Source organism: Notolepis coatsorum, assembly GCF_963971535.1.
Source record: "Notolepis coatsorum genome assembly, chromosome: 8".
NCBI lineage: Eukaryota > Metazoa > Chordata > Actinopteri > Aulopiformes > Paralepididae > Notolepis > Notolepis coatsorum.
Window position 1 is genome coordinate 44,556,558 of NC_140172.1, and position 20,177 is coordinate 44,576,734.

The 20,177-nt window shown below is 43.6% G+C and overlaps 1 protein-coding gene across 2 annotated transcripts in view; it reads right to left on the reverse strand.

Moving 5' to 3' along the window:
* The window catches only part of taok1b (TAO kinase 1b), a 126,339-nt gene that overhangs the window by 27,463 nt on the left and 78,699 nt on the right, over positions 1-20,177 (reverse strand). For both annotated transcript variants that reach the window (XM_084320750.1, XM_084320751.1), the window contains 5 exons: positions 18,223-18,319; positions 11,848-11,961; positions 4,620-4,711; positions 2,056-2,149; positions 1,635-1,716 (listed from right to left, as the gene is read on the reverse strand). In XM_084320750.1, the coding sequence (XP_084176876.1) occupies positions 1,635-1,716; positions 2,056-2,149; positions 4,620-4,711; positions 11,848-11,961; positions 18,223-18,319 (479 nt within the window). The remainder of the gene's footprint in view (positions 1-1,634; positions 1,717-2,055; positions 2,150-4,619; positions 4,712-11,847; positions 11,962-18,222; positions 18,320-20,177) is intronic.

Sequence of the window (20,177 nt, forward strand, 5' to 3'; positions counted from 1 at the left end):
CACATAGTAACGAGGAAAGGGGGCGGGCCCGTCGTTGCTATGACGAAGATCATATAACTAAGGTCTCTTCCGGGTAAGGTCAGACTAAGAAACGAATCCCACAGAAGAGAGGAATCTTCAGAGACTCTCATCCCTCTCACCCTGGCCAGGGGGGGAGGGGGGGGGGAATGACACATCATCGATTAGCTTCGGCTAACGGGAGGGCTTTGGCTAAAGGCATGGCCTTAGCCACCATTGGACTGAACAGCAGAAGAGACGATAGAATAATAGAGTTAGTTCCCCAAAGACTTTCTCAAGGACAATACGAAATGCGTAACATCTGAGGCTTTTGTTTATGTAATAAACAACGTTTCCAAGAAAGGTACTCCGCTGACTGTGTGAATTCTTATGCTTACAGATTGCATTAAAGGGGGATGACAAAGATTGTACAGCCAGTATGAGAAGACAGAGAAATAAACACAACCCAGAGACTACACAACGACAACGATGCAGAGGTGATACTGGCTGATTGATCGAAATCTAACAACTGGAATGACGAGAATGCAAAGAATGTTAGATCGTTGCTCATGGAGTTTTCACTGCACATAGAAACAGCTCAACTCGCAAGAGGAGTTGTCACAGGGCTGTCAAACACAGGGCTGAATAGCAAGCTGTCATAGCTTCTCAAATTGAAGGTCCACACTGGTCTGTATCCATTATGAAATGACAATTGGAATTATTTTCTACCTGGGCGGGTTTTAATCTACATGCTCAAGGTACCGAAATGTGGCACAGATTGATCGAACATGAATCGGTACTCGGTAGTACCAACGTAATTCGGTCGATACCCTTAAAAGTACAGAGTTCGGAACCCAACCCTAGTGTGTGTGTGTGTGTGTGTGTGTGTGTAGAATTATCCAGCACCCTTCCTACAGAGATATTATTATTATCATTATTATTATAGAGGCACTTATTAAACAAGTATTATTTATCATCTGGTGCCACCTAGTGGGCGTTTACTGCAGACTGTGGGACTGTCCAGGAGACTGATATTGGGGACAGGTGAGGCTGATTCAGCGTCTGCGTGACGCACTATTTAAGACACACTCGTAGCCATAGGCTTGTAATGAGAAAAGCCCCGTAGGCGATCTAACTGGCTAATGGTATGTTGCATTGTATGATCTCTTGTCTGCACTGACTCTGTTCATAACCCATCATTTATGTATGCATAGCACATGTGGCTAATGGATGCCGTTTTGTTTCCTGTTTTGTATAGGTAAATAATCTGTATTGACTCTACTGGCTAAATGCTACTACTACTGGCTAAATGCTACTCCTACTGGCTACTACTATTTGACTGTTAACTGACTATGTAAACTAACTAGTGACTAGCGGTCTAATTGACCACCCGGTGGCTGTTTGCTAGTAATATTGGAGTGCTTGAGTGTTTGGATATGACATCCTAAATAAATAACATTCAAGCAAAGTCGGAATTGTTTCCTTTGGTTCGGATTGAAACAGTTGATCGCCTGCACCCTTCCAATGGGGAGATCTAGTTGACACACATTGATGGTGACTGCTAGATAATTGGACAGTGTGTGTGTGTGTGTGTGCACGTGTGTATGTCCATGATGTGCATGTGTGCATGCTCTTACACCCAGCATATCGTCAGAATGTGGTCTGTCCTGGGGGATTTTCTGAAGGCAAGAATCAATAAAGTTTCTAAAGTAATCCGTCCTGCAAAAAAAAAAGGAGGAGAGGATGAGGGGTCAAACACATAACAGGTATCATCCACACTGTCGCAGTTTTTATGAACTGGAAGTTAAACTACCAGTGTGTCTGTGCATTAGGGTCAGGGGTGGGTATTTTGGACACATGAAACACGAGCCCAAATTAGTCTGATGTGTTCGACAGAAAAGGTACAGCATAACAAGGGGGGGGGGGGGGGGGGGTTCTCTAAACAAAAGTGAGATGTAAATTTCACTAATGGAGTAGGTGGTAATAAAATGAGTAGTCGAGTACTCCGTTACTCGTGTGCACCCCTAGTGTGTGTGTGTGTGTGTGTGTGTTTCTCACCATTCACTGGACTGCAGAGTGGGGCTTTCATTCTGCGCTATGTGGTATAAGGCACTCATCGCATTCATGTTAAACAAAGGAGGCTTCCTCTCCGCTGGAAACACAAGGACAATAATTGTCGTCATCAAAAAGGTTAGACGGAGGGACCAGGAGCTTTGGTTTGCAGAATTTAATTTAAGATAAAAACATGAATAAATATCACAGCAGAGCTCCGCATTGCCCCGTCCTCTTTGATTCTGGAAGAATTTTCCCAATGGCCGTAGCCTTTGGCGAACATTAAGATTTGTTGACATACATTTTTATTATGCAACATAGAGCCAGAGATGGGGACTCGAGTCACACACACACACACACACACACACATACACACACACACACACGACTTGAGACTTGAGATTTACGGCTCATCTTTATTTAAGTTGTTGGCACATTAACATTAAGGAAATAACTGATGAGCTGAATGTCATTCCCTCCCTTATTATCATGCTTAACCTTAGCATATGGTGGGCACAGCCACAGATGACTGAAGCTGCAGAAATAACACCATGATTGGAGGGAGCTGTACACAGTGGAGAGCGGTGCTGAACTCCTGTGCCATGGCGAGCACACCTGCAGCTCCTGGTGTTATTTGTCATAACCTTTGGCTTTAATAACTCCACATGAGGACCAAACAAAGGAATCACTAAATGCAATGTTTGCGGTATCAAAAGAAAGGATTCTGGGTCGACCATATCAAACTTGATTAGGCACCGGAAAACGCACCCGGATAACATTAGGCCAGTCACTTGGTAATGTGAATGTTAATGTTAGCGCCTATGGACGGTTAGCTTGCTACTAGCTAATAAGCTAAGGGAGGTTAATTTGATTAGATTGGCATTCACTGAATATTTCTAAAAGATGAATGAGTGTTTGTTTGCTTGTTTGTTACTCTGACTAACATTAGTCTATATCCATTTTTAGCCACCCTCTCTATATTCAGAAAAAGACTGATATAGCCTGATGGAACACTCATTACAACCATAAGAGACTTGACTCGACTTGCAAACAATTACTTGTGAGCATCTCCGCAGAGAGAAAATCCCCCTAACATTGTAACACAACCTCCTTGAACCTCCTATTGCAAGGCTTGCTTTCCTCTGTCAAGCTGAGAGATGGGATAGGTCAGTTGTATAGATTTAGTATCTTTTTATAGTATCTTTTTAACATACCATACAAATGATCGCCAACAGCAGAGCGCTCACCACAGAGGACTATTAGAGGAATGTTATATGGAATGCTTTTATAATAATAGGGCTATTGCAGATTTCTGGCAATATGCCCCTCCCTCTAGCAGGCAGCATAAGGCCAGAATGTGCTGACATTCTGTGACCAAAACCACAAACTGATGCAATAAAAGCCTGAAGCATACTGTAAATATGAAAATACCTGGTGGTCAGGTGAGTGAATTAAGCATCAAATTGTGCTGAAAAGCACCAAGAAAGCTGTAGGTGAGGTTGATCTGCAGTTTAGCCCAAGACACTTTAAAAGCCACTGTGTTATATTCAGATGACAACGACACATAATAACAATGACATACAGTTACGGCATATACAGTTTTTAAAATGTTACATGGAAACCCGCTGCTCTCCCAGATTGTATATAGACCACTGCACTTCCGCGTTACATTGAGCTCATGGAGGAGAGAGCGGGGGGAGCAAATTAATGAATGTGGATGAGAGCCTTGATGTAAGTGGTTGTAGCTACGGCTGTGGGGGTGCTAGAGACATGATCGAATAGACTTTTATACGCCAGAGTCTCCTGAACACGGCGTGACCAATTCCAAATCGATCGTATTAAACTTTCTCGGCTGAGCTATAGTCTATATATCTAGGCAAAAAAGGTCACAGATGACCAAAATCAACATTAGTCTACCTGGAGACTCAATGAGGTAATTGTAGATATCGCCATAAGACACGTCTGGCCATTGAGTGGGATCATTTTTCCATTCTCCTGTTCGGCTGATAGCACACTGGCCACCGAAGCAGGCACTTTTTTGCAAATACCGGCACTTGTCAGCAGCTAGCAAGGTACTGATATAGCTAGCCATTCTAAAGTATCGTAACCTGCCGCTCACATTCCCACCACAAGCCCCCCCCCCCCTCTGATGGAACATTCCAACGCGACTCGTGCGCCGTTTAGACTCCTTTGGCAATCTGTGCATGCGTATGGGGAGTAGGTTCTGAAAAAGGGACTAGAGGCAGAGACATTTTCGATCGATTTGGACTTGGTTGCGCCGTGTTCAGGAGACTCAGGCGTATAAAAGTCTATTCGATCATGTCTCTAGCACCCCCACAGCTCTCTCTCTCCTCCATGATTTCAGAATCCCGGAAGTGTTGTTTTGGACATGACAGAAATTCGAGTTTGAGAAGGGGAATATCGTTCACTCAGGGCCCCAGAAACACCATTAGAGATTCTAAACAAGACTAGACCTTAAAATAATTATATTCCACTGCAATCGCAATATTTGCAAAAAGAATTCACAATATATTTTTTATGTATTGTTCAGCCATAACACACACACTAACCTAATTCTATACAGGTGATCCCTAAGGACCAGACATCCACCTTCCCATCATACTGGCCCTCGTCCATGGCCAGAATCACCTCTGGGGCCATCCTGGAGAGGGAGAGAGAGCGAGATGAGGGAGGGGATGGGAGTAGAGGCAGTTGGTAAAGCAGCCTCCACCCAAAGTGTATGATCATGAGTTTACACTCTATGGCTGCCTGAACATAAGCCACATGATATGATGCTGCAGTAACTACAGTCACTGCATACTTTAGAAAACCGTCCTTTTACTTCATTCAGAGTGGCCCTCTTAGGCCGTATGGTGAAGGCTCAGAAGTGGCTAGAAAACTATTCTCGTTCCCACCTTGGCGGACTACACAATTGTCACTCCACAGAGTAACGTTACGGACGAAAATGGACAAAAAACACCTTCTAAAGTTCGCAAAACGGTTTCTAAACAATGTTATATGCATCACACGTCCGTTCAGAAAGAACGTGTACAAGATTTTACACAGACACGGTGGGATAGATATAGAAACTGCGTCGAACGGTGGCTTAACCTACCAGGCCAGAATCATACCATTACGGAGATATACAAACATTGTTTAGAGATAGATTTGTGTCATAAATGTCATGATATATATCTGTATGTCGTGTATGTCATAAATGTCATGATGAATTGCAAATGGGGGACCCTGATGTAAACAAGACGAAAGTCTTTCTCTGGTCTGCATCCCCTTAACAATTGTGTGTAATGAGCCGTACTGTATTGTACCCCATTCTGCAATCTGTTAAATAAAGTTTTCATTCATTCATGTCTGGCAGCAGTCCCTGCCCACTGTTGTGGAGCCTGATGGCCGCTGATATGAAGGACTGACCGAGGCGGTTAGTTGAGTGTCAGGGGTTATGAGTCTGTGACTGAACGTGCTTCTCATCTGTATGCCATCTAGTTTTATTGTTTACAGTGATGTTTATGTAGCTCTGCTAGTTGTTAGCTTTCAGAACCAATGCTTGTGTTGTGTACCCTCACCTCTTCTTCCCCCCACACACACACCAGGTCCTAGTGACTAGGACAATAGAGTTAGCTATGCACCCCTAGGGGAGGGGGGGGGGGGGGCTAGATGGCATACAGTATCTGAAAAAAACTAGAATGCTAGTTATGTAAACAAAAACACAGCTAAACTGTCTCTCAGCATAGCATCAAATAGTACATTTTTCATATTAGTGTAGCTAGGCTTAGGCGTCAGCACTTATTGATGTGATGCCGTCCTTTTTTCAACACATCGCCTGCTCCACAAGGGGGGCAAACACACTCGACCACTGCTACACCCCGTTCAGAGCCGGCTACAAGGCTGTAGCGGCTCCACCATTGACGGTGGCTACAAGCTCATCCGACCACGACGCCATTATCCTCTTCCCCGCATACAAACAAAGATCACGTGACGCCATCGTGTCACGTGAGACAAAAAAATTAACCGACCAATCAGAGGCCACGCTTCAGGACGCGCTCGAGGACACGGACTGGAATATGTTTCAAGGAAGCGCCAGTGACGTCAGCGAGTTCGCGGACAGCGTTGTATGCTTCATAACAACACTCGCTGACAGTATTGTCCCCACAAAGAAGGTGCGGGTGTTCCCAAACCAGAAACCGTGGGTGGACAGTACTATCAGAGCAGCTCTGAACTCTACCACTGCCTACAACCTGGGCAGAGAGTCAAGAAACACGGAGGAGTACAAGGCTACAGTCTATACTCTGCACAAGGCTGTAAAACTTGCAAAACGGACATATGCTGATAAACTGGAGACACAAATGGCACAAAACGACACAGAGGCTTATGGCAGGGACTGAGGACAATAACTGACTACAAAGTCAGCGCCCCCTCAATGGGGAGCGACGACGCCTCTCTCGCGGACAAACTCAACTCTTTCTACGCTCGGTTTGGGGTAGACAGTGGCGCCGCTAGCTCAACGGCTAGTGACGTCACTGGCGCGCCGGCTGTTGTGGAGGGGGGGGGGGGGGGGGGGGGGGGGGGGGCAACCGCGGGGGGGGCGGGGACGCTCTCTCGTTGTCGGAACACAGTGTGAGAAGAGCATTTATGCAGGTGAACACCAGGAAAGCTGCTGGCCCAGATGGTATAACAGGACGCATACTTAAGTCCTGTGCCAACCAGCTAGCCCCTGTGTTCACCGCAATATTTAATCAATCCCTGGCGGAGTCAGTGGTCCCTGCCTGCTTCAAGATGTCTACCATCATCCCTGTACCAAAGAACAGTACCGCAGTACACACAATTGTTAAGGGGATGCAGACCAGAGAAAGACGTTTGTCTTGTTTACATCAGGGTCCCCATTATATCATATATATATCATGACATTTATGACACAAATCGCTCTCTAAACAATGTTGTTTGTCTCCGTAATGGTATGATTCGACGCAGTTTCTATATCTATCCCACTGTGTCTGTGTAAAATCTTGTACACATTCTTTCTGAACGGACATGAGATGCATATAACATTGTTTAGAAACCTTTTTGCGAACTTTAGAAGGTGTTTTTTGTCCATTTTTTAGTCCGTAGCGTTACTCTGTGGATGTCATTTGTTGACACCGGATGGCCGTATCCTCGCAACAAAGAGCTGCTATTGGTCGAGCGCAAGATACGTGACCGAACTCGCACCAATTACATCATATAAAACTCTGTGACCAAGTATCCGTTCGTGAGGAAAGATCTAGTCCCGACTTTAAAATTATGATTGCGCAAAACAGGCTAGTTTGTCAATGGAGAACTTTTTGTTCCTAAATCTACACCAATATATCTTTCACCCAGAGTGAAAATTGTGTAGTCCGCCGAGGTGGGAACGAGATGAAACGATACAGCCTTCACCTTACGGCCTATCTGTCTTTCTGTAAAAGCACCCTTTTCTTCAAATTTGTATGACTCTGTGTCTTCTGGTTAAATTAAGCCTTAAATTTCAAGGACAGCAATGCTCCATCCCTTTACACCTTTTCTGTGAGGATGTTTCATCTTTGTGGAAAGCACCACAGAATGAAGAATTTACATTTCACCTCGCTTCAGTCTGAAGCAAGCATGTTTTTCAGACACCAAGATTTAGACGAATTTTGCACTCCAAAAGAATGCTGCGATTGGATCGTATCCAATGACATGTCAGTACACAACCTAGATAGTGCCTAACCAATCCCAAATTAGATAGTGCCAAACCAATTACATCTGCAAAGAGTGTGATGCAATCCATCCGCAAGCACACTCATGTGGGTACATGTAAACACAGACGTAACATTGTACATTCTAGGGTCCAATCTCAGCCAGTCCAATCCAAGTTCACACTTAGCTTTAATGTTCAAAAGTTCAAATGTCACTTATAGCTTACTGGTGTATTGGAGATCTGATTTGACAATGCCCCACAGGTTTCCAGCAGTTATCAGGCAGAGAGATGACATGATTTCTACGGCTTTTCAAATATGGCCTCAGTAGGGCTGTACAAAAGGTCGCTTTGAATGTCGCCCAGCCATTCCCCTTATCAAAGTGTATGATCATGAGTTTACCCTCTATGGCTGCCTGAACATAAGCCACATGATATGATGCTGCAGTAACTACAGTCACTGCATACTTTAGAAAACCGTCCTCTTACTTCATTCAGAGTGGCCCTCTTAGGCCGTATGCTGAAGGCTCAGAAGTGGCTAGAAAACTATTCTCGTTCCCACCTTGGCGGACTACACAATTGTCACTCCACAGAGTAACGTTACGGACGAAAATGGACAAAAAACACCTTCTAAAGTTCGCAAAACGGTTTCTAAACAATGTTATATGCATCACACGTCCGTTCAGAAAGAACGTGTACAAGATTTTACACAGACACGGTGGGATAGATATAGAAACTGCGTCGAACGGTGGCTTAACCTACCAGGCCAGAATCATACCATTACGGAGACATACAAACATTGTTTAGAGATAGATTTGTGTCATAAATGTCATGATATATATCTGTATGTCGTGTATGTCATAAATGTCATGATGAATTGAAAATAGGGGACCCTGATGTAAACAAGACGAAAGTCTTTCTCTGGTCTGCATCCCCTTAACAATTGTGTGTAATGAGCCGTACTGTATTGTACCCCATTCTGCAATCTGTTAAATAAAGTTTTCATTCATTCATGTCTGGCAGCAGTCCCTGCCCACTGTTGTGGAGCCTGATGGCCGCTGATATGAAGGACTGACCGAGGCGGTTAGTTGAGTGTCAGGGGTTATGAGTCTGTGACTGAACGTGCTTCTCATCTGTATGCCATCTAGTTTTATTGTTTACAGTGATGTTTATGTAGCTCTGCTAGTTGTTAGCTTTCAGAACCAATGCTTGTGTTGTGTACCCTCACCTCTTCTTCCCCCCACACACACACCAGGTCCTAGTGACTAGGACAATAGAGTTAGCTATGCACCCCTAGGGGAGGGGGGGGGGGGGGGCTAGATGGCATACAGTATCTGAAAAAAACTAGAATGCTAGTTATGTAAACAAAAACACAGCTAAACTGTCTCTCAGCATAGCATCAAATAGTACATTTTTCATATTAGTGTAGCTAGGCTTAGGTGTCAGCACTTATTGATGTGATGCCGTCCTTTTTTCAACACATCGCCTGCTCCACAAGGGGGGCAAACACACTCGACCACTGCTACACCCCGTTCAGAGCCGGCTACAAGGCTGTAGCGGCTCCACCATTGACGGTGGCTACAAGCTCATCCGACCACGACGCCATTATCCTCTTCCCCGCATACAAACAAAGATCACGTGACGCCATCGTGTCACGTGAGACAAAAAAATTAACCGACCAATCAGAGGCCACGCTTCAGGACGCGCTCGAGGACACGGACTGGAATATGTTTCAAGGAAGCGCCAGTGACGTCAGCGAGTTCGCGGACAGCGTTGTATGCTTCATAACAACACTCGCTGACAGTATTGTCCCCACAAAGAAGGTGCGGGTGTTCCCAAACCAGAAACCGTGGGTGGACAGTACTATCAGAGCAGCTCTGAACTCTACCACTGCCTACAACCTGGGCAGAGAGTCAAGAAACATGGAGGAGTACAAGGCTACAGTCTATACTCTGCACAAGGCTGTAAAACTTGCAAAACGGACATATGCTGATAAACTGGAGACACAAATGGCACAAAACGACACAGAGGCTTATGGCAGGGACTGAGGACAATAACTGACTACAAAGTCAGCGCCCCCTCAATGGGGAGCGACGACGCCTCTCTCGCGGACAAACTCAACTCTTTCTACGCTCGGTTTGGGGTAGACAGTGGCGCCGCTAGCTCAACGGCTAGTGACGTCACTGGCGCGCCAGCTGTTGTGGAGGGGGGGGGGGGGGGGGGGCGGGGGGGCGGGGACGCTCTCTCGTTGTCGGAACACAGTGTGAGAAGAGCATTTATGCAGGTGAACACCAGGAAAGCTGCTGGCCCAGATGGTATAACAGGACGCATACTTAAGTCCTGTGCCAACCAGCTAGCCCCTGTGTTCACCGCAATATTTAATCAATCCCTGGCGGAGTCAGTGGTCCCTGCCTGCTTCAAGATGTCTACCATCATCCCTGTACCAAAGAACAGTACCGCAGTACACACAATTGTTAAGGGGATGCAGACCAGAGAAAGACGTTTGTCTTGTTTACATCAGGGTCCCCATTATATCATATATATATCATGACATTTATGACACAAATCGATCTCTAAACAATGTTGTTTGTCTCCGTAATGGTATGATTCGACGCAGTTTCTATATCTATCCCACTGTGTCTGTGTAAAATCTTGTACACATTCTTTCTGAACGGACATGAGATGCATATAACATTGTTTAGAAACCTTTTTGCGAACTTTAGAAGGTGTTTTTTGTCCATTTTCGTCCGTAGCGTTACTCTGTGGATGTCATTTGTTGACACCGGATGGCCGTATCCTCGCAACAAAGAGCTGCTATTGGTCGAGCGCAAGATACGTGACCGAACTCGCACCAATTACCGTACTTTTCGGACTATAAGCCGCACCTTTTTTCCCCATTTTTCGACCCTGCGGCTTATATAACGGTGCGGCTTATATGTGACTCGACGTGACCAAACCCGAAAATGTAAAAATGAAAATATTGCTTTTTTGACTGCATTGAAATGTTATTCATCTGTTCCCTTATTTGCTAAACTTAATACAACTTGTAAATGAGTTAATTCTTGTTATTTGTCCGACAGTATTGTGGCCCAATGCTAATTACATATGGTAATTAAACATGAAAACACCTGCGGCTTATAGTCCAGTGCGGCTTATATATGTACACATCATTCAATTTAGCTGCTGCGGCTTATATTCAGGTGCGGCTTATAGTGCGAAAAGTACGGTACATCATATAAAACTCTGTGACCAAGTATCCGTTCGTGAGGAAAGATCTAGTCCCGACTTTAAAATTATGATTGCGCAAAACGGGCTAGTTTGTCAATGGAGAACTTTTTGTTCCTAAAATAATCTACACCAATATATCTTTCACCCAGAGTGAAAATTGTGTAGTCCGCCGAGGTGGGAACGGGATGAAACGATACAGCCTTCACCTTACGGCCTATCTGTCTTTCTGTAAAAGCACCCTTTTCTTCAAATTTGTATGACTCTGTGTCTTCTGGTTAAATTAAGCCTTAAATTTCAAGGACAGCAATGCTCCATCCCTTTACACCTTTTCTGTGAGGATGTTTCATCTTTGTGGAAAGCACCACAGAATGAAGAATTTACATTTCACCTCGCTTCAGTCTGAAGCAAGCATGTTTTTCAGACACCAAGATTTAGAAGAATTTTGCACTCCAAAAGAATGCTGCGATTGGATCGTATCCAATGACATGTCAGTACACAACCTAGATAGTGCCTAACCAATCCCAAATTAGATAGTGCCAAACCAATTACATCTGCAAAGAGTGTGATGCAAACCATCGGCCAGCACACTCATGTGGGTACATGTAAACACAGACGTAACATACATACATTCTAGGGTCCAATCTCAGCCAGTCCAATCCAAGTTCACACTTAGCTTTAATGTTCAAAAGTTCAAATGTCACTTATTGCTTACTGGTGTATTGGAGATCTGATTTGACAATGCCCCACAGGTTTCCAGCAGTTATCAGGCAGAGAGATGACATGATTTCTACGGCTTTTCAAATATGGCCTCAGTAGGGCTGTACAAAAGGTCGCTTTGAATGTCGCCCAGCCATTCCCCTTACCAATATGGCGTCCCCACAAATGAGTTGGCAGGTGAAGCGATGGAGGCAGAGCCGAAGTCAGCCAGTTTGACCTGGCCTGGCTCAGTCAGCAGGACGTTACCAGCCTTCACGTCCCTGAGACAGAGAGAAAGAGAGACGTGAGATGAGAGGTGAGAGGTAAGATGCGATGAGAGGTAAGATGAGAAGTAATGTGAGAGGTAAGATGAGGTGAGATGAGAGGTAAGATGAGAGGAGAGGTAAGATGAGAAGTGAGATGAGAGAGGTGAGATGAGAGGTAAGATGAGGTGAGATGAGAGGTAAGATGAGGTGAGATGAGAGGTAAGATGAGGTGAGGTAAGATGCGATGAGAGGTGAGATGAGAGGGGTGAGATGAGAGGTGAGATGAGAGGTGAGAGGTGAGATGAGAGGCAAGATGAGGTGAGATGAGAGGTAAGATGAGAGGTTAGATGAGAGGTAAGATGAGAGCAGTGAGATGAGAGGTTAGATGACAGGAAAGGTAAGAGGTTAGATGAGAGGTTAGATGAGAGGTAAGATGAAAGGCGAGATGACAGGAAAGGTAAGAGGTTAGATGAGAGGTTAGATGAGAGGTAAGATGAGAGGTGAGATGAGAGGTTAGATGAGAGGTAAGATGAGAGCAGTGAGATGAGAGGTTAGATGAGAGCAGTGAGATGAGAGGTTAGATGAGAGGTAAGATGAGAGGTTAGATGAGAGGTGAGATGAGAGCGTTATGATAGATGTTTGTGATGTTTTACCCCAACAATGAGATACAAATGCAGTAAATTAGCAGTATTTAAAAAGCTTGCATTCACAAATGTTGATTTATAGATACAATCTGGAATGCCATCAAACAGCAATGTCTGGACAAAAGAGCCCCTCTTGGCAGGGCTCAAAACTAACTGTTTTCACCAGCATCCCACTATCCCCCCCCCCTTTTTTTGTCCTGAATTATATGTTATTTGTTATGTTTTATTTGGACATCATCTAGACTCCGATATATCATTTATGATCACATTTGGATACTCAATAAAGATAAGAAAGATTGAAATTAAATTTAAATTGAGAAAAAGCTGACTAATGCATATATAGTATAACTTCTGCATACGAAAATAGAAAAGTTGAAACATCCAAATAGTTTGGTCCAGTCCTAAGTTAGTGTGCTTGTAGACTGTGTGCTTGTTGACCAAATTCCAATACTGTGTTGGAGCCATCTGTGTTTGTTGACAGACTCAGTTACAAGCTAAATAGCCAATCTAAGAGATCAAACACAATTCCATATTTATACCGTCTTGTTGCATGCTCCTGGCCACCTGCCGCAGCGCACACGCACACGCGCACTGTATGGTCTACGTGCGTAATGAATGAACAGTAGGCTTATATTATTCTAATGACTTGTTTTATTAGGAGACCGCAGATACTGCGCTGCCCTATAGTAGTCATACTGTAGTTCTACTACACTACACTACAGTACACATCTTAGCATGACATCTTGGCCGGCACAGAGTCGGGTGTGAGCGGACCAGACTCCACAGAGGCGTCGCGCACCGGTGTCACACAAAAGGTTGCGTGGCGTGTTGGTTGACATCGACCTGCATTAACCCATTTAGACCTGAAATGCCTGCTAATAATGCATTATATAGCCTGCATATACACACAAAATGTGTTTCCCTGTTTCAATGGGTTAAATGTAGTAAACTGGCATGAGAAATGTATGAAATTAGTAAGCGGTGGTACGCTTGACTGAAACCTCAAACGATTGCAGACATGCCGCGCAAAGTCCGGTCACAGTGAGTACGCCCGAATCCATAAGATGTCATGCTAAAAGATGTGTACTGTACGACATACTGTACATACTACTATTAGGGCAGTATCTACTATCTCCTAATGAAACAAGTAATTTGAATAATATAAGCCTACTGTTCATTCATTGCACACGTAGGCTATACAGTGTGCGTGTGCGCGCGCGCTGAACAGGTGGCCAGGAGCGTGCAACAAGACGGTATAAATATGGAATATTAATACAGTCTATTCCACTATCTATATCCACGCGATTAGCTTTAGTTCTTATTTATTTATCCACTGTCATTTGCAGTGTTGGTGTAGTGTTTTTATTTATTTTCTGACATCATGATGCCTCTCAAATGTCAAATGATGCCTCTCAAATGCCTCTCAAATGTGCCAGCCTAAGCATAGCATGCAGGGGCACGCAGATTTCACAACCTTCAAAAAATCACTGAAAGAGGAACTGCTTAAATCATATCTCTAAACAGAATCCATACTTAGGTATATAAATTGTCTGTATTAATGTATTGTTGTATGTCTGTTAGTAGGTAGGTGTGTAAGCGTATGTTTTTGTTTGTTTATATTTTGTTTATATTTGTGATCAGGCTCCCTCCAAAAGCTTTAAATAGCTTCTTGGGAGACCTGGCACATGCACACAATTTCGTCGTTGTTGTTTTCATAGATATATATAGAACACTAGATAGCTTAAGGCGGAGTCACCAGCGTCACTGAACCGGCGCCATCTTGCTCGAGTCAGCCTTGAGTGAGAGTGAGTGAGCTGCACAGACAAAAATACTCATAACTCGCTGAAATATTGACGGATTTACAAACGGGTTGGTTTGCTATAAACATCAAAGATGTAGTTATGATACTGCATACTTATAAAAATGTTTTTTTTTAAAGATGTTTTTTTTTACAAACCGCTTGAATCATAGCCACGTTAATAATGCTTGTAATAAACCAAACCGTTTGTAAATCAGTCAATATTTCAGCGAGTTATGAGTATTTTTGTCTGTGCAGCTCACTCACTCTCACTCAAGGCTGACTCGAGCAAGATGGCGGCGGTTCAGTGACGTCGCTCTCCATTGGCCGGCAGCGCGGGTAAGCTATCTAGTGTTCTATATATATCTATGGTTGTTTTCACATGAAGATAATTATGTATATGCAATATATCGTGTGTGTGTGTGTGTGTGTGTGTGTGTGTGTGTGTGTGTGTGTGTGTGTGTGTGTGTGTGAATAAATTCATTCATTCATTCATTCTTGAGGCATGACTGTAAATGTAAAACAGAATTTTTTTATCATACAAATTTATTATTATTATGATTATTTAATTCCAAGGATGTCTGTAGAGTTGACATGAACGCAATCACCATGATTCCTCCCAAATAAAGCCCTTAACACTTTCTGCGCCATCCACGTATATATACACGTGTTTGCTCGCCAAACGCTAGTTTTTCCTTTTTTCCGATTTTAATATTCTATTCAATGTCACGGACCTGTATGTTGCCGTTAACACTTTGGTTGCCAACGAGATTTCTCGTCCTAACTCGGCATGCGTTGGTTGCCAATAACGAGTTGTCGTTATTTAATCGTTATCCATCGAGCCTGACGTTATCATTGGGAATGGCTCTGAGCTCGAAAAGGGCAAATACCGCCCCCTATCGTCTCCCGGATGGTATTGCACATCATTGGATTGGAGTCGATGGGACTTGCATTTGACTTCTGGGGCATGCAACCTGATACTAGTGCATTCATTGAGGGGACTGGAAGCAGCGTCGATGATCTGTTTCGGAGTATAACGTTGGATCAATAAACGCGATCGATATTTGGAATGGCGATCAGGAATTGGATTCATCTTTTTGCAGAACATCTGATCTGAGGTAAGGACTCTATATTACCAGTTTTGGGTTAATCAGAGTTTTTTTTCACAGCGTTCACAACATGTGTGTGTGTGTGCGTGTGTGTGTGTGTGTGTGTGTGTGTGTGTGGCGTTAGGCGCCGAGCGCGGCACGAATAAATGATTTTTCAGCCCGCTTTTGTATCGTGCATAAGAACACAAATACTCTCGATAATCTAGCGTGTTTATTTGAAAACGATTCATAAATCAGCCGGAAAATGACAACGTGTTTTGTGTATTCCAGTAAATGGCTTTTTTTCTTTCTAGAAATCTCAAACTATACTCGTATTCAAAACGGTATAAAACGGAAATGTACTGATGAAAAAACAATCCCGTTTGGTACATGTTGACTGCAAGCAAGTCATTGATAAGCGACGGGTGTATTAGACCCATAGCCATAATTTAAGATATAGTTTAATTGCTCGCAAATGTGCTCGTCCACCCATTGATTAACGTGCTGGCATCCAAGCGATAATTCGTCATATCCGGCCGGCACACAATGTGTTAAAAGGCATACTGGGACCCCGCGGCTGCAGTACCGGCCAGATCCTACTAGGTGGCAGTATCGAGAGTGCAGTAAACCCTGTTCCAGACCGTGTGTTAAATTTAAACCCCTCCGGCCGGAGAATTTTAGTAATCAAATCAAATCAAATCAAATTTATTTATAGGGCCCGACAACACACGTTAATGTCCCCATGGGCCGTACAGGTCTTCTTTAAACAAGTCAAGAAGACAACATAACAATAAGTCAAGAACAGAACAAGAACACCATAAGGTCCAAACATTTTTTAGATGAATGCAAATAAATGAAAGAATGCAAGCACTCCCAGACATACCCCACGCGAAGGTAAGGAAAAACTCACTAAAACCTAACAATAGGGAAAAAAGCTCCACAGGCAGTGTGGAGGAGAGAAACCTTAGAAGGGCCATTCAAGGGGGGATCTCCCTTCTTAGATGTTGGTGATAGTAGTGTTGCAGACGGCCAGTTGGTAAGCATGCACTCATGTGTGTGGTGAAACACAGATGAGTGCATGCAATAGCAACTGTAAATTTTGAAAAATTAAAGATAGAGCTAATAGCGATAGCAACTGAACATTTTGAAAGATTAAAGATAGAGTTGATAGCGGATCTATTTGAGGCACAGGGGCGGCGCAAAGAGGGTCACGTCCTCCCCGTCTTAGTCACGGGACATTCAACACTCCGGTCGTTGCTCAGGGACAGCCGGAGACAGGGAGATAGGGGGTGGCGCAGAGAGGGTCGCGAACTCCCCGACATCATCGCGGGACATCCGGCACTCCGGTCACCACTACGAGACCTCCGGAGACAGGGGGGCACGCAGATAGTACCTAGAGCCTAGAGGTTCACTCGATCACATTGAAACGTGTCCAGGACACTCGATGCATGTGTTGTGCCGGATTATGTCGTGGACCAGATGGACATCAGATGGAGCAGATGGCGATCAAACAATTGGAATATTCTTTTTGGAATAGCCCCGATCAAAGGTAAGGTATCTGACGTCAATTCCAGCTTGATACTGCAATGATTTCATATCGATCCGGCTGATCAGCGTGTGTGGTGTTCAAAACGAATGCTGTTACTGGCAATCAAAGCATCAGAAATGACCCCCCTTTCATGCATTCATGATGAAACATAATACCTATTATATACATTTGATTTGGAAATAGTAGCGTGTCCAGGGATGAAACGCGAATGCTTTTAGCAGAATTCACGTAGCACCCTATAACTCAGCTTTCCAGGAATTAGCCCGGATCACTCTGAAACTATACTTATATTCACCACGGTATAACGCGCAAACGTATACATGAAATAATTTATTCTATTTTGCATGTTCGACGGAAGATACAGACTGTCAAATGACCATAGTATTGTCTCCATAGCTATAATATAGAATATAGATATAGCTCTACAAACAAGGTGACACACCCCTATCTTTAAAGCATGGCCCAGCTAGAACAGGATAAGGATAATGGCCGGCACTGAATGAGTTAAGAACACGGCACACAACAGTCTGTCCGACTTATGACTGCTCTTCAGCACTCCTAAATCCTGCTCTTAGTTAAGACCGAATCCAGGAGAAGGGACCGTTGGTGAATTCCAAAAACGGTCCGAAAATGTGGAGCTAGGACAAAATTGTGTCTGATCTTTTGTATCAAGTCCGTTGGTGAATGAGACTCATTGACCGCCATTTTATTTGGCCTGCATAAAAACTGTCAGCAGAACACTTAGATTGTTTTAAAAATTTGTTTTGTTAGTGCATCTACAAACAACAAGCATAACTTGTCAAGCTATTACTTTCCAACACTGGCCACCAGTGAAAAGTTACATTTGATCTGTTTTCAGGCCTATTTCCCTATTCAGCTGCAGGACATTTCTTCATTTCCCTATCTGGACATTTAATATTACACTTGTGAATCTCCAAGGGACCTCAAACTAAGAGGTAATGACCATTTCTTGGCAACAATGGTCTTTTTCAGTGCGATTTATATCTGTATGTTTTGTCCTAAAGTTGTAGTTTATGAACAAACACCATCTAATCCCGGTTTATTCCCTCAGTTGTTTTCCCCCAAAAGGGGCAAAAATAGAGGCCTGGCGTTCAAAATTCTGTGCAATTGATGTATTGCCGGTCTGATGTATTGGCAGTAATCAGCTGATTAGATATGTTGTTCCTATTGACTCACCTGTGGATCATGTTGTGAGAGTGTAGATAGGCCAGCCCCTGTAAAGCACCATGGGTAATGGCAGCTATCTCCATTTCCTGCAGGGGCTTCTTGTGAACTGGGGGAGGAAAGTTCAATTCTTTTTACCAACCATCCACCTTTGATAAACCATAAGGTCAGACTGCAGAGAGCCACAAAACAACATAGCTGTACGGGGCTTTATGGACAAGGCTGTTTCTCTGAAATAGTTTTGGAAATGTGTAAATATCAGAACACGTCATCTTGACATATTTTGCTCGTAGCTTCAAGTTTGAAAGATTAAAATGACCAGGGGAGAGGGATATATATAAAGAAGTTAAATTAATATAATTTAATATAAATTTAAAAAAAACGATTTTGTTATGATGACTGCAAGACACACTTCTCTCACTCTAACTTTTTCACCCTGTCAGTATGACTTCCTCATTTTCTTCAGTCTCTTTGAGCAAGGCCCATTGCTCGAGGCCACAAGTCCGTCTGGGTGGCGTAATGGCTCAACTGGCAAAAACAAGAAGGAATCTTTTGTTTGGTTTGTTTGTTTCATCACCATAACTGTGGGTTTTCAGAGTTTCATTAATCAATTATGAAACGTCCCTTTAACACTGGGTTATGAAGACACACCCGTTGTCATGTTTCCTGTTCATTCTTATGAGAAATTATCAGCAGAGACTTATCTTATTAGCGGCTTATCAAACATAAGAGGCAAGAAGACCTGTTCTGCTGACCCATTACACCAGTCTGTGATTGTATTATGGTTATTATTTTAATTTGTAATAGTATTACTTATTTACCAATAATTTTACTGATCATCAGATCAACACATATGGCACGCCTGGTCATGTTGTTGATGGGGTTTCTCACGGAATGATATCAACAGTCATCTCCCGCCTCGACTACTGCAACGCACTGCTCGCTGGCCTCCCGGCCACTGCCACCAAGCCTTTTCAACTCATTCAGAACGCAGCGGCCCGCCTGATCTCAAACCTACCGAAGGCGGCCCATGTCACCCCACTTCTTAGGGACCTGCACTGGCTCCCCATTGGTGCACGAATCCGCTTCAATGCCCTCGACCTAGCATACCGTGCGGCAAAGGGAACCGCTCCCGCCTACGGTCAATGGTCTCTAACTACACACCCTCAAGACCCCTACGCTCTGCATCTTCTGGCCGCCTCAGACCTACTCCTATCCAAGCCCCGGGAGGGTCATCAAAGAGAAGTCGCCTATTCTCAGTCCTTGCACCACAATGGTGGAATGAACTACCCACCCCAGTTAGGACAGCCGAAACACGTCCAATCTTCCGCCGTCGACTAAAGACGCACTTCTTCAACCATTATCTGAATAAAGATATATATATATATATATATATAACCCTAACTAACCTTACTATCATGCACTTGTCCTAATAAACTAACCTACACTGTAGCACTCAACACTTTGATGAACATTGTTACTCAGCTGATAAGAGTTGTACCCTTCCTGATGACTTGTCGTACAGAACTTGTAAGTCGCTTTGGATAAAAGCGTCAGCTAAATGACTAAATGTAAATGTAATGTAAATGGAATGCATTCTGAGGTTTCTTACCTTTTGTTTCTACTAAAAAGGGCTATTTCAGATTTGTTTGTCCTTTCTCAGCACAATTGGTGCCATTGCTCATACGAACTCCGAAAGGTTCACTGATCTGCTCCACAGTGTGGGCTTGTGAAGTCCACTGAGACTTGTGATATTGGGCTATAGGAATACATTTGACTGGACATGTCACAACAATTCACCAGTTAATTAACTGTAAGCATTTATTGCCTTTTTTTAAGCTCAGGTCAGCTATAGAATTGTTTTACTTTTAGCCTAAAACTAGGCCTACTTCTTCCTTTTACCAGGACAGCAAATAATCTGGGGGGAAAATGAAGTTAAGATTGTAAAATGCTTAAACCATAAAATG